At 40.9% G+C, this 13908-nt stretch overlaps 1 protein-coding gene across 1 annotated transcript in view; it reads left to right on the top strand.

Annotated features, from left to right (window-relative positions):
- LOC136843747 (probable ATP-dependent RNA helicase vasa-like) overlaps positions 1 to 13908 on the top strand; it is a 711228-nt gene that overhangs the window by 401666 nt on the left and 295654 nt on the right. The window contains exons 8-9 of the mRNA XM_067112404.1: positions 8882 to 9115; positions 10247 to 10285. Coding sequence (XP_066968505.1) covers positions 8882 to 9115; positions 10247 to 10285 — 273 coding nt within the window. The remainder of the gene's footprint in view (positions 1 to 8881; positions 9116 to 10246; positions 10286 to 13908) is intronic.

Genomic DNA, 13908 nt, shown 5'->3' with positions numbered 1-13908 from the left:
CCTCCCAAGGGGACTTCTCTGGTCTGGTGGATTCAACTCATAGAATGGCCTTTTTGTCAGCTAAGATAATGTTTTTCTCAGCTGAACTGGATCACCTTATCAAGAATATTTTTAAGGTGTTTGAGATACTTAGTTTCCTCGATTGGGCCATCTGGGTGCTAGCAAGGAAGATTGAAGACTGTCCTGATCTAGCTGAAGATTTTGCCTCTGATTGGCTAGGAGTTTTCATGCTCAGACAGAGCAATTATAGATGGCTCTTAGAACTCGCCTCAATATTTTCTATGGGCGTCCTTAAGAAGAGGGAGTTTTGGTGTTCATTCACCTCGAAAGGAGTCTCACCCACTCAGAAGTCAGCTCTACTTTTTGCTCCTTTAGGCAAGTCTCATCTTTTTCCTCAAAACACAGTGAAGGAGATTCTTTTGGACTTGCAAAGTAAGTCTACCACTGACTTATTGACACAGTCCACTAGACATCCAAGGGAGCCTGTGCCCTCCACATCAAGATCATTCTCCCCTCTTCAGTCTCAGCCCTTTTGTGGAGGGAAAGCTAAGACCCAGGCTCGACCTAGATCAAACTTGCAACCATCTACAAAGCCCATTAAGGGGTCTTCCTTCAAATCCAACCCCAAGAAGTGAGAAGTTAGTCCTCCGTTCCCATGTAGGAGCCAGACTTCTACTGTATTGGAAAGAATGGGAGAGCAGAGGAGCAGATCCCTGGGTGATCAAGGTTCTCCAGGAGGGCTACTACATTCCTTTTGTAAAGACTCCTCCTTTAGTTACATTTCCAATCGCCTTGACAGTGTATTCAAAAGGTTCCATAAAGTTTTTGGCCCTCTCTCAAGAACTTGAATCCCTTCTTTCCAAAAGAGCAGTGGGAAAAGTGCTAGATCCCCACTCAGAGGGTTTCTACAATCGCCTTTTCGTGGTTCCGAAGGCCTCAGGGGGGCTGGAGGCCCGTTCTTGATGTCAGCGCCTTGAATATTTCGTACTGAAGATGAAGCTTCACATGGAGACCGTTTGCTTAGTCATGTCCTCAGTACAACAGGGGGACTGGATGGTCACCCTGGATATGCAGGATGCATATTTTCATGTCCTTGTTCATCCAGATTCACAAAAATTTCTACACTTCGTTTTTCAGGACAGGATACTACAGTTCCAGGCCTATGCTTCAGCTTTCGACGGCTCCACAAGTTTTCACATGAATCCTTGCTCCTCTGGGAAATTGTCTTCACCCTTCTGGGAATCAGCATCAACTTATATTTAGACGATTGGCTTCTCCGCTCACCGTCGGAGGAAAAGTGTGCGGAGGACTTGAGAAGAACTCTTTGCGTGACACAGGAGTTAGGCATTCTCATAAATAAAAAGAAATCCCTTTTGACACCAACTCAGGAGATTCTCTATTTAGGGCTGATACTGAACTCTCAAACTTTTCAGGCTTTTCTGTCGCCCAAAAGAGTCGCGAACTGCCTTCAGACTGTCAGTCAGCTCCTTACTCTTCCTTCCTGTTCGGCAGCGCATTGGGTGAGTCTTCTGGAGACCCTCGCTTCAGTAGAGCAGTTTGTAAAACTAAACAGACTGCACATGAGACCCCTTCAGTTTTTTCTCAAAGCGAACTAGTGCAGAAAGACCCAACCAGACTCTTTCATCTTCTCGATTACGTCGGAAATCAAAGAGGATCCCCGTTAGTGGTCGTGCGGAGAAAGACTTCAGGTCAGAAAGGGAAGTCTCTTCTCCCAGTGCACCCAGACCTTCTGTTTTATTTAGATGCCTTCGACCTAGGCTGGGGCGCCCTTCTTGACAGCTGAGAAGTCTCCAGAACGTGGACTACAGTACAACAGAAATCTCACATCAACGTAAAGGAACTGAGAGCAGTTCACCTGGGCCTTCAGTCCTTCTCGGATCTGGTCCTCAGCAAGAAGATTATAGTACACGAGGACAACACCACGGCTCTTGCTTACATTTGCAAATGGGGGCACTCATTCCTTCTCTCTCTGTACGAGACAGCGAGGGATCTCCTTCTGTGGGTGGAGGCGAACCAAGTCTCTCTTGTCACCCAGTTCATTCAAGGGAGAATGAACGTGATTGCGGACGAATTAAGCTGCCTCAAACAGGTCCTTCCAACCGAATGGACCTTAGACCCAATAGTCTGCGGCAACCAGAGATGGGCAAAATCACTAAATTTAGTGATTTTGGAAATCAAAATCAAAATCACCCCAAAACATTGATTTTAGAATCAAAATCAGTGATTTTGATCAAAATCACAAAAATCAACTGTAAATTTAAATGATTTTCAAAATCATTTCCAAAATCACTTTAAAAATCACCTAAAAATGTTACTGTGCAACTGCAACATGTAGGCATTAGGTTGTTAAAAAAAGACACTTTCTGTTTATAAGTATATTCCAAACCAAAAAACCAAAACCATAAACCAAACAAACAAAAATGAAATAAAAAAATAAAAACATAACCCTCCCCCCCAAAAAAAGAGCTAAAAGGTGGTACTGTATGTCCTAGAATTCATTTCATTCTCCATTTGCCCTTAATAAAACAAGCTGTTCGAATTTTGCATCAGAAAGACATGTCCTTTTAGGGTTGTGTATCATTCCTGAAAATGAAAACAATCTTTCTACAGGAGCTGATGATGGAAGAGGAGCATTATAGCGTTTAAATACTTTCAGTACATTAGTGTACCGTAGTAAACAAGACAGATTTTTACTTGTGTCTTGAAAATAGTGCAATACTTCCAAATCATTTTTATTGTGAGTTGTCGTCGATGAACCTTCTAAGGATTTGAAGAAGTCCTCTTCTCCACTGTCACTGCATCCTTCTTCCATGTTGACATTTGAAGATGTGATCTTTCTTAGAGCCATTTGTAGAGAGGATTTTATTTGTGCCTTTACTTCCTGTGTTATCACATTTAGTTAAAGACACCCACCTCAACTTAAAATAGGGATGAAACACTGATGCCAAAATAGCATCCATAATCTCAGGATCCAAATCCAAGTACTTCTGAAATCTAGCTTTATACCCTGAAAGTAGTTTCCAGTAATGGCTTACAGTGTCTCAACTGTAAGTTATTCGGCATTACTGTTGAAAGAGTTCTTTAGGTTACTAAAAGAGTGGGTATCAAACATCCGTAATAACAATTTCCTTCCTCCTGCAACTTGTCTAAGGCAACAGCAATTGGTTTCATAACGACTACATATTCTTCTAAGAACTCGAGCTCATTTTCTTTAAACACACGAAGCTTTAACTCTTGCATTAATCTATTTATCTTCGTTCCCAGTTGTTGTATTTTAAGAATAGAATCGTACATAGAACTCCACCTTGTAACACATGGATACCTGAGTCGTTTACTGTTAATTGTATTTATTATTTCCGAACTCCTGGCTTTTCCTGCTGTGTTCCAAAGAGCTGAGCACTTTCCCATAGTTGCATGGTTTAACTTAGATAACCCAGGACTCTTCAACCCTTTGGTAGCATCTGTAGTTGCAACTAAATTCAAAGTATGACTAGCACACCTTAAATGGTTGGGAAGATTGAATATTGGTTCTTCATGTATTTCTGAGAATGACAACAATGTCAGCTTATCTCCTTCATCATTGTCATCTGTCAGCATTTGCACTTCCTCTTGCTGGTTATCATCTTCTTCATCAGCGTGTGGACATGTGATCCCAAATTTCCTGAAGCATTTAACAAAATTTGCCCCATTATCTGTAATTGTAGCCACAATTTTCCTGTAGCTGATGCTTAGGTCAGTATTAATATTTTCAAGGAGTTTGGCAATCCTGTCGTAAGAATGAGTTCCTGGAAATCTTCTGCAAGCTATGGCTGCTGACCCCCTTGTAAGATCCTCATCAATTTGTAAATATGTTCTAAAATCTAGAATCTAGAATTTTTTAAATTAAATATTTGGTTACATATATATATATTGTTATGAACTCCTTTATTAATGCAAGAGCCACAGCAAATCTTCATTTATATTATGCAGATTCACTTCTCAGAATCAGTTGCCAAAATAGACAAAGATTCCGGACAAAAAAAATAACACAGATCTCAAGCAAGAAGTGACACTTAGGAGAGGGAAAGCAAACCAAGAACAAAAACCTTAACAATTAATTTATTAACAATAAGTAAACTTAAATATTACAAATGAATGTCCCCCAAAAACTGATCTAGGGACAGGAAAACTCACTTGCAAACAAAACCTCAATCACTACCACCATTCTCCTAGCTAACTATCATATCCAGTAGAATAAGAGAAAGAACTAGGAGGAGGTAGAAAACAACACTTGTACAAAATTGGAATTTCAACTATCACACGATAGAAAGAGGCATAAGAGAGGAAAAAATATCCTTAAACCTAATATTTCTAGTACATAATAAACAATAACAAGGAAACCATCACCGTTTCACTGAAGAAAATATAAACATTAAATAGCTTATTTAGCTAAGTAAATCTGTCCTTAAGGCAGGGGTTTCACATCAAAAACACTCGGGGGGAAAAAAAAAAGCACACACACGGGGCGACGAGATGACGATGATCCTGGCGATGACCCAACAATCCAGTATGGCGAGTATCGATATTAATATAACAAATAGCGAAGAATTATATAGGTAAATCTCACCCTTCTTCGAACTCAGAGGGCCTCCTGACGACTCCAGGAGACAACGCCGCTACGCACTCTCATGTGGGCAAACAGGTTGACCCACAGCACAGCTCAAGGCAAGAGGGCACAAGGCAGACCTCAACACTGCAACTCAGCACAGGATACTGTCCGTAGGAGCGTGCTTACGATATTCGCGGGACACGACCCGAAGAAAAACAGAGACCCTTGATAATATTCCAGAGGTCAGCGAGTGCACAAAAATATAGCAGGGTGGCGAGATCTCCTCTCAGTGGAGCCGAAAACCAATCCTTTCGTTAGAACAGGCAGAATCCCACGTCAGGTCGGGAAGACGGGAGAACAATAGGGGAAACTAGCGAACCAGCAAAAGACCGTAGAACAGCACTCCGCTCGTTGAATATGAAAGGATAAAAACAAACGGGTGAAATACTACAATACCAAATATGATAACACCTCAAGAGGGGGAGCAAAAGAAAGCCCAACATCAGCTTTATAGGACTTTTAAAGAAAGTGAAAATTTACGTGAAAATTTACGTTAAAAATCAATGAAATAATTCAAGAGATTATGATTATATATATATATATATATATATATATATATATATATATATATATATATATATATTTATATATATATATTATATATATATACACTATATGTATGTGTATACATACATACATACATACATACATGATGCATACACACAAACACACACTATATGTACTTAATAAGTCACTTCACTGTGATGAAAGGTATATACTGTAGAACCTGATAACATCAAAACAGTACACTAAATCCACTGGAGTCTGAAATAAACTAAACGACTTGTGTTGTTAAGCATCTCCGGGTATTTTTCAGAACTTCTGCAGCAGAAGCAAAGGTATTTAGAGACGAAAATGGCCCTTCCACTCTTTATAGATTAAAATGATCGTTTGGATGTTTACAATGTCAGCATAGTCGCCGAATCCAATGATGTTATTGTTTCACTGTTTCACAGAGAGAGAGAGAGAGAGAGAGAGAGAGAGAGAGAGAGAGAGAGAGAGAGAGAGAGAGACTTAATGGTCTTCTCATATGCCTCTTAAAAGGGGTTATCAATAAGATGACCCCTCGGTATGATTGGTAACTGAGTAAGGGTGTTGTAAAACACTTTTGTCAGGGTGTTGTAAAACACTTTTGTCAGAGAGAGAGAGAGAGAGAGGTAACCACCATTTGTAATAAAATGGTGCAAAGTGATTTTAGTGATTTTTATGTATTTTTAAAATCAAAATCACTTATATTTGGTGATTTTAAATCAAAATCAAAATCACCAAAAATTTTGGGATTTAGAAATCATATCAAACTCATGCCCATCTCTGGCGACAACCTATGGAAACTATGGGGCAAACCCACAGTGGATCTTTTCACAACGTCAAGAAACCACCTTCTTCCCCTCTCTTGCTCTCAGGTCCCGAATCCTTAAGCATGGAGCATGGATGCCATGCTTTTGGACTGGACAGACTTAGATGTGTACTCCTTCCCTTCCGTTGGAATGATTGGGGAAGTAATCAACAAGCTGTTGATGCATCAGAACACCTCCATGACGCTAGTAACCCCATTTTGACTGAACAAGGAATGGTTTCCAGACTTTATTTGACTCCTGGTAGACTATCCAAGACTCCTTCCAGAAAAATGGTCTGCTGAGACAACCCCACTTTTTCAGATTCCACCAAGGGTTATCCGCTCTGGTCCTGACAGGCTTCAGATGGTCAAGCGCCTTGTCAGAGCAAAAGGGTTTTCGAGACAGGCTGCAGAGGCAATTGAGAGATGCAGTTGAGCTTCTTCTACAAAGCTCTACCAATCAAAATGGGCAGTCTTGAGAAGGTGGTGCAGCCGCCATAATGTCTCTTCTTCAGAGACATCTATAAGCCAAATAGCCAACTTTTTTATATTCTTAAAGTCTGTCAGGAAACTATTGACCTCTACCATCAAAGGGTATAGGTCGATGCTCAGCTCAGTTTTTAAGCAAAGAGGAATGGATCCGTCTTCTAATCAAGATATCACCGACTTGATCAAATCCAAGAAAGAAAGTTCTTCCAACGTATCTTGGAACTTAGAAGTTGTACTGAAGTGGCTTTCAGGTCCTCAATTCGAACCTCTTTATTCTGTTTCCCTCAGGAATCTCATGAAAAAGCCTCTCTTTTTAGTGGCTCTCGCTACTGCCAAACGTATTAGTGAGTTACAGGCAATAGACAAGAGAATAGGCTTTGCACAAGAGGACGCAGTCTGCTCTCTTTCTCTTGGTTTCCTCACAAAGAACGAGGACCCTTCTAAGCCCTGGCCTAGATCCTTTGTGATCAAGAACGTTATAGATATCTTAGGACCTGAGGAAGAAGAAAGACTCCTCTGTCCAGTGAGGTGCCTCAGGTACTATCTTCAGAGGACAGAAAAGATTAGAGGACCTTTGAGCAACCTCTGGTGCTCTGTAAGAAACCCAGTTGCCTGCTCTCTAAAAATGCCATATCCTTTTTTTCTGAGAGAGCTAATATTAGAAGCCCACTCTCAGATCCAGGAAGAAGCCTATCCATTACCTAAGGTTAAGGCTCACAAAACAGTCGCAACTTCCCTCACTTGTAAACACAACTTGTCTCTTTCCTCGATCCTACAGTCGACATTCTGGAGATGCAAGTCCATATTCACCTCGCAGTACCTCAAGGACAAAGAAACCATGTTTGAAAATTGTAGCACTTAAGGACCTTTATCCGTGGCTGGCATGGTGCTGGGAGAGGAAGTATAGAGAATCTCTCTGTTCCTTTTGCTATCCACTCACCTTGACTTGAGGTTTTGAGTCGATGTACCTGGAATACCTACCAGTTCGTATTTTATTATTGATAATGGTTGGGTTTTGGTTTTATTCTGTGGTGTAGGTGATACAGTAGTGTTGTCATTTTGTATTCTGGTCTTCGCCCAGGGAAAGGGCATCTTAAAAATTTTGTCAGCATGCGGTGTACTTCCTCCGTTGCAAAAGTTCCCACTAGTGTAATGGCAACCTTTGTCTGTACTGCCACATCCACTACAAGTTGGGAGAAAAAAGTTAAGTAATTAAATATATCTTGGTTTAACCAGACCACTGAGCTGATTAAGAGCTCTCCTAAGGCTGGCCCGAAGGATTAGATTTATTTTATGTGGCTAAGAACCAACTGGTTACCTAGCAATGGGACTTACAGCTAATTGTGGAATCCGAACCACATTATGACAAATGAATTTCTATCACTGGAAATAAATTCCTCTAATTCTTCACTGGCTGGTCGGAGAGTCGAACGCTGGGCCAACTGCGTGCTATAGCACCGACCAGAGGCAGTACCTACCTGCAGTAGCTCTCTCATCAGGTAAGGAAACAACAAACATTTATTCAATGTTAGCAACCTTTCTATTTCAAATTCATTACTTACTTAATGCTTCGGAGTAGAATATGTCCATGCTCTTTTCCACCTCCTAACAATGTGGAATCAACTATGTAATTACTTGTTAAGTTACTTACATAAAAATGATGACATTTTTATAATAAAGTTTTATATATACTTAGCAAGTAATTACATGATCGGAGCCTGCCCGCCCTCCTCCCCTTGCATGGACATTAGAGCATAAAACAAATTGAGCTCTCTGCTGGGTGGTTTTCTCCAGTTCCGGATGGTGGGTGGGACCTTGTCACCTACACACTAACGATAACAGCACCACCGTGCTAATTTTGAATTTTTAAGCTGCCGTAGGTTAGGGAACCAATAGCTATGTAATTACTTGGTAAGTATATATAAAACTTTATTTTATCATAAAAATGTCATATTTACTTTCTTTTTAAACCAGGTATAGCCAAATCAAGTGACAGCAAGCAGTCCACAATTCTCTCTCCATCATCATTTCTTTCTCCAACACCCCAGCCACCATGCACCCTCTGAATACCCTCTGGTCCTTCATGCATGTCCATTCATGTCACCACCAATAATTAATCTTCCTGCTGCTGGTATTTCACTCAACTGTCGATCCATTTCCTCCCATAATGCCACTTCATCACATCCTGCTTGAGGGGCACAAGCCACTCAGATTGTTGATGTACTTTTCCATCTAGGCACAGTTTCACAACCATGGCTCTGTCACTTGTCATCTTCATGCTTATGATGCTAATAGTGTCCTTAATATGCTATAGTTAAAGGTCTTCATGTTTTTTAGGTTTCAATAAGAAGTGAGACATTTTTTTTATTTTCTTTACTTTATTACAGGTGGCCTATTTGTTACCAATACTCAACTATATATTTAAGGAAAGCTGTAACAGCCATTCTATGGAGGAAACTTCTAAGCCAACAGGCCTGGTTTTGTGCCCTACTAGGGAACTAGCCCTGCAGATATATTTTGAGGCCAGAAAACTGTCTTTTGGGTCCACCCTCCTTAACAAGGTGGTTTACGGCGGTACAGCAGTTTTTCATCAGCTCAAGCAAATTCAGGTAGGTCAGGAAGTACAATACAGTAATTTTTATATTTCTTCTATTGTGAGAGAAATTTAGTTTCAAGTTTGCAAGTGTCATCTTAACCCCATTGATCTTATATAATTCTTATGATCTTGTATAATTCTTATTTTATATCCACTAAATTACCTTATTCAACATACTTGCACCTCCCAAATGCTGGTGACCTTGTTGTTTAGGGAGAGCATATGGGCCAAGAGCCGGTGTTGATGTCTGATGGCCTACCCTTCATGGGGCTTCTGAGTCAATAAGAGACTGCCTTGTTGAAGCTACATGGCTTGAACATAAAGTGCTCTGCGTTACAGCCGTGACAGGTGAGAGGCCTCTCAATTCTGGGGAAAGAGAGATTCTTTCAATCCAAAGCTAAGTAAAGTAAAATCTCATACAGTGACATCTCAAAGATTTGCTGGCTTTTTAACTTTTAAGCTGGCATGGAAGATGCCCTTCTAAAATGCTGCACATGTATACTGCGTTGCCATTTTGTCATTCATTCCTATATTTCAGTGTTATTGTTAAATCATTCCAAACCCCTGAAGCTGGATATAATCCTGTGCTTATGTAATTGATGATAGTGCGAAGAGTGCTCAAATCCATATATTGATCCTGCAGAAAAGTGACATTGATGCATTAGAGAGCAGACACACTGAAAAGCAGTAGGCTATCCAGTAGGCCACATTTATACATCAACTTTATATATAAAAATTTTTGTAACAGCTTGCTGGACCTGTCTAATCCAACAACCATGTGACCAGGCCATTGCTGGAATACAGAAATTTACCTTTAAGACCCCTAAGGAAACCTCCCCTGTGTAACTACAGTATATGCTTATACCTCATACATATTGCTTCCCATGGGGAAGTAGTGCCACCAGTACACTGTAGGCATTATTTACTGTTCTTTGCAGTGTCCTTCACTGTAGCTGCAACCTCTTTAATTCCTTTTACTGTAACTACATTCATATTCTCTGTCTTCCTTCGTACTTCTCCCTCAATGTGAGACCATCTTGACGTGATGAGGGGGCCCTTGAACCCTAGGAATTTGTTCCCAGGTTTGAGTCCGAGTCTCATATATTATTGTAAATTCCTTTGGACTAATTTTGTGGGACTGGCTTTATATCCAAAGCTAAATAGTGGGAACTGTGGTAGGATCATCAGCTACCTAGTAATGTTCGGACCTGAGAGATATCAGATTGATAGCCCAAGGGCGGAACTATTCTTTAATGCCTAGGCCACAGATTCCAGGGGCATCTGGTTCTGGGGATAGGACTCTTGGCATTCTGTCCAGTTTGCCCGTAACATGATTAGGGTGGGGATGATTGTATTCTAGTAATACCCTCAGTCCTGGCAAGCGGATTTGGCTTGTACTTGGGCCACTCTAATCGTGTTGTGCCATCCCTTGTGGGGTAGGGTAGGGACATGGACATTTGGGAGTCGGTACCCACTTGTACTATTGGTGGAAGAATTCCATGAAAGGCTAATATTTTTTTAAGGTTTTCAGGTTTAATTTTCTTATGTTTACTTAATCTTTATGAGTAGTAGCTATAAAGATTCGAGTACCCCTGGGCCCTTTGATGGTACTGTCCCATCACATTTGACAACTGCTGGAACCACCTCTGACAATCTTTGTTTGCAAAAATCCAAGAAACCTTCTAGTGTAATTACAATGAAACCCAATGCTCCAGTACAGAGCAGAGGGAAATTGAGCAGAAATATATGTGAAATAGGACCTAGAATTTTTAAAACCTCTTATGATAAATACTTGATTTTTAACCTGGAAGAATCCAGTTGCGATATTTTTAATGTATATAGAGACATTGTGAAGAGTTGTGGCCGAAGGAAAGCTGACAGTGGAATCGGCCTCAGCAAAAGCAAGTGAAAAATTAAAAGCATTATCGCATCTTGGAGGAATTAAAGTAGAATGTGCAGTACAGCACATGCTGTTTGGAATTATTCCAAGGGAATGATATATGCACCCCAGCTGATGACACACTTGAAGGAAAAGCTTGTAGAAGAATTAAAAGATCAAGGAGTGATAAGAATTGAATGAAAGAATGAAGAAGATAAATGGAGCCTCAGGTCTACTTCCCAATTTAATTATTACATTCGATTCTACTTGATTGCCTAATATAATAAAAGCAGCTTGGTTACGGTTTAAGGTTAAGCGATATATCCCAAGACTGAAGAGATGTTTCCATTGTCAATAATTTGGACATATCTTAGGATCTTGTAGGCAGAAGCTACAAGGCAAGCCTGCCACATGTGTCAAGTGCAGTGAACCAGAGCATGGTATATGTAATAAAGAAGTAAGATGTATATATTGTGGAAACCATCATCCATCACCTTCACTTAATTGTGATGTATAAAATCCAAGCATTGAGGGTAACTGAACATATCACGTTTAGAGAGGCAAAAGTCTCAGAGAGTATTGAATCAGTATTTTAGATGTGGAATATCCTTTTCCAATTTTGCTGCCAACCAAAGAAGAAATTTAAATGCTACCAGAGGTTATGTAAATAGAAAATCAGTGACGATCTGTACTTGCGCCTCTTTGGATGCTGTGCCAGTGACTGCTGGTGCTCCTGCCTCTTCAGAGGCTGTGCCAGTGATTTCTGGCGCTCCTGCCTCTTTGGAGGCAGTGCCAGTGGTTTCTGGTGCCCCTGCCTCTTTGGAGGCAGCGCCAGTGGATTCTGGCACTCCTGCCTCTTTGGAGGCAGTGCCAGTGGATTCTGGCACTCCTGCCTCTTTGGAGGCAGTGCCAGTGATTCTTGGCACTCTTGCTTCTATGGAGGCAAAGCCAGTGATTTCTGGTACTTGTGCCTCTTTGGAGGCTCTACCAGCTATACCTGGTGTGTCAGCTTCTTTGGAGGCTACACCAATTATGGCTGACATTCCTGCATTGTTGGAGGCTGCATTGTCACTATCTGGTGCTTGTGTCTCCCTGAAGCCTGCACCAGCTGTAAATGGTGCTTCTGATGCTTTGGAGGATGCACCAATGTCTGACCCTTATACCCCTCCTCAGGCAGCACCAGCTTGTCTGGTGTTCCTGAGACTGATAACCCTCTTAAAAAGGAAGGCAGCCTTAAACAATCGGTCTGCTTCCCGAAAGATGAAGGAGCAAGGCAGTAAGGTGCGAGCTCTTGAAAGAGGCTCCAATTTAATAGCCTCAAAAGGAAAGTAGAGTTCATTAATTTTCTCTAGTGGAGCTCTCTGGGATTAAGACCCAAATGGGAAGAATTAAGGCTGCTCATGTCAGAAGTGTCTCCTGTATGTATAGCTTTGCTGGTGACCAAGATTGGTAATAATACATGTCCCAGCCCAAGGAAGTATTGTTCCACCTATAACCCCCCCTTGATGTGGGACCACCTTGACGTAGTGAGGGTCTCTTAAACCCCAGGAATTTGTTCCCAGGAATGAGTCCAAGAGTCTCATATATTGTTACAAATTACTTTGGACTAATTTTGTGGAATTTTCCACTTTTGCTAAAATTTATTGAGCCTGTTAAATAGGAAAAGATATCGTAGCTGGGATTTGGTTTATATCTGAAGCTAGATTGTGAGAACTGTGGTAGGATCATCAACTATCTGATAATGTTCGGACCTGAGAGATATCAGATTGATATCTCAAGGTCAGAACTACAGTATTCTGCAGGGCTGGGCCATGGATTCCAGGGGGGTCTGACTCTGGGGATAGGACTCTCGACATTCTATCCGGTTTGCCCACAGTATGATTAGGGTGGGGAGGATTGTATTCTTGTAATACTCTCAGTCCTAGCAAGCAGGTTTTGCTTGGGCCACTCTAATCATATTGTGCCATCCCCTATGGGAGTCAACTCTCACTTGTGCCATCCCCTATGGGAGTCAACTCTCACTTGTGCCATTAGTGGAAGAACAAACCCCATGAAAGGCTAATGATATGTTTTTAAAGTTTTCAGGTTTCATTTTTTTTTTTTCAAATATTCAATCTTGATGAATACTGTAGTAACAATAAAGAGTCGAGCACCCCTGGGCCCTCTGATGATACTGTTTTGGCACAGATGACGACCTCTACACACACGGAGATTGAAAATTCTCTAAATGTTGATAACCCATGCGAGAAAAAGGATATCCCTCAGACTGTCACTCGATGGGCCAGAGTTCAGTTCCCCCGGCCAGCTGATGAAGAGTTAGAGGAATTTATTTCTGGTGAAAGAAATTCATTTCTCGCTATAATGTGGTTCGGATTCCACAAAAAGCTGTAGGTCCCGTTGCTAAGTAACCAATTGGCTCTTAGCCACTTAAAATGAGTCTAATCCTTCGTGCCAGCTAGCCCAGGAGAGCTGTTAATCAGCTCAGTGGTCTGGTAAAACTAAGGTATACTTAACTTTGTAAAAAAAAAAAAAAGGACCTGGCATTGTTACAATGGAACCATTCTCCTTTGAGCTAGATGTTTTTGTGCCTGTGTCCCCATCAAAAAAAGGAACAAAAAATAGTTCAAACTTTTCAACTATGGGCCCTTTTGAGCCTAAAAGAATAAACTAAAGAACCTTTGTTCACTTTGGTTCCCTTTTTTGGAGAATCAAACTGGTCAAGGTTTTTGAATCTACAAGCTGACCAAGATATAAACTTACTGTATTAAAATTGGAAAACTACTTGTTGAACCAATGCCCATCAGAAGAGATGAGCATGAGACAAATTAAAAAAAAAGAACTAATTGGTTGAAACAACAACCAGAATCTAGCCAGAAAATTACCAAAACATTAAAAACATAAATATGAGCATTGCAAGGCACGATACCATGAACAGTGTA

The sequence above is a fragment of the Macrobrachium rosenbergii genome, chromosome 12, assembly GCF_040412425.1.
Source record: "Macrobrachium rosenbergii isolate ZJJX-2024 chromosome 12, ASM4041242v1, whole genome shotgun sequence".
NCBI lineage: Eukaryota > Metazoa > Arthropoda > Malacostraca > Decapoda > Palaemonidae > Macrobrachium > Macrobrachium rosenbergii.
Note: the sequence above shows the minus strand (reverse complement) of the source record. Positions and strands in the feature narration are given on the sequence as shown.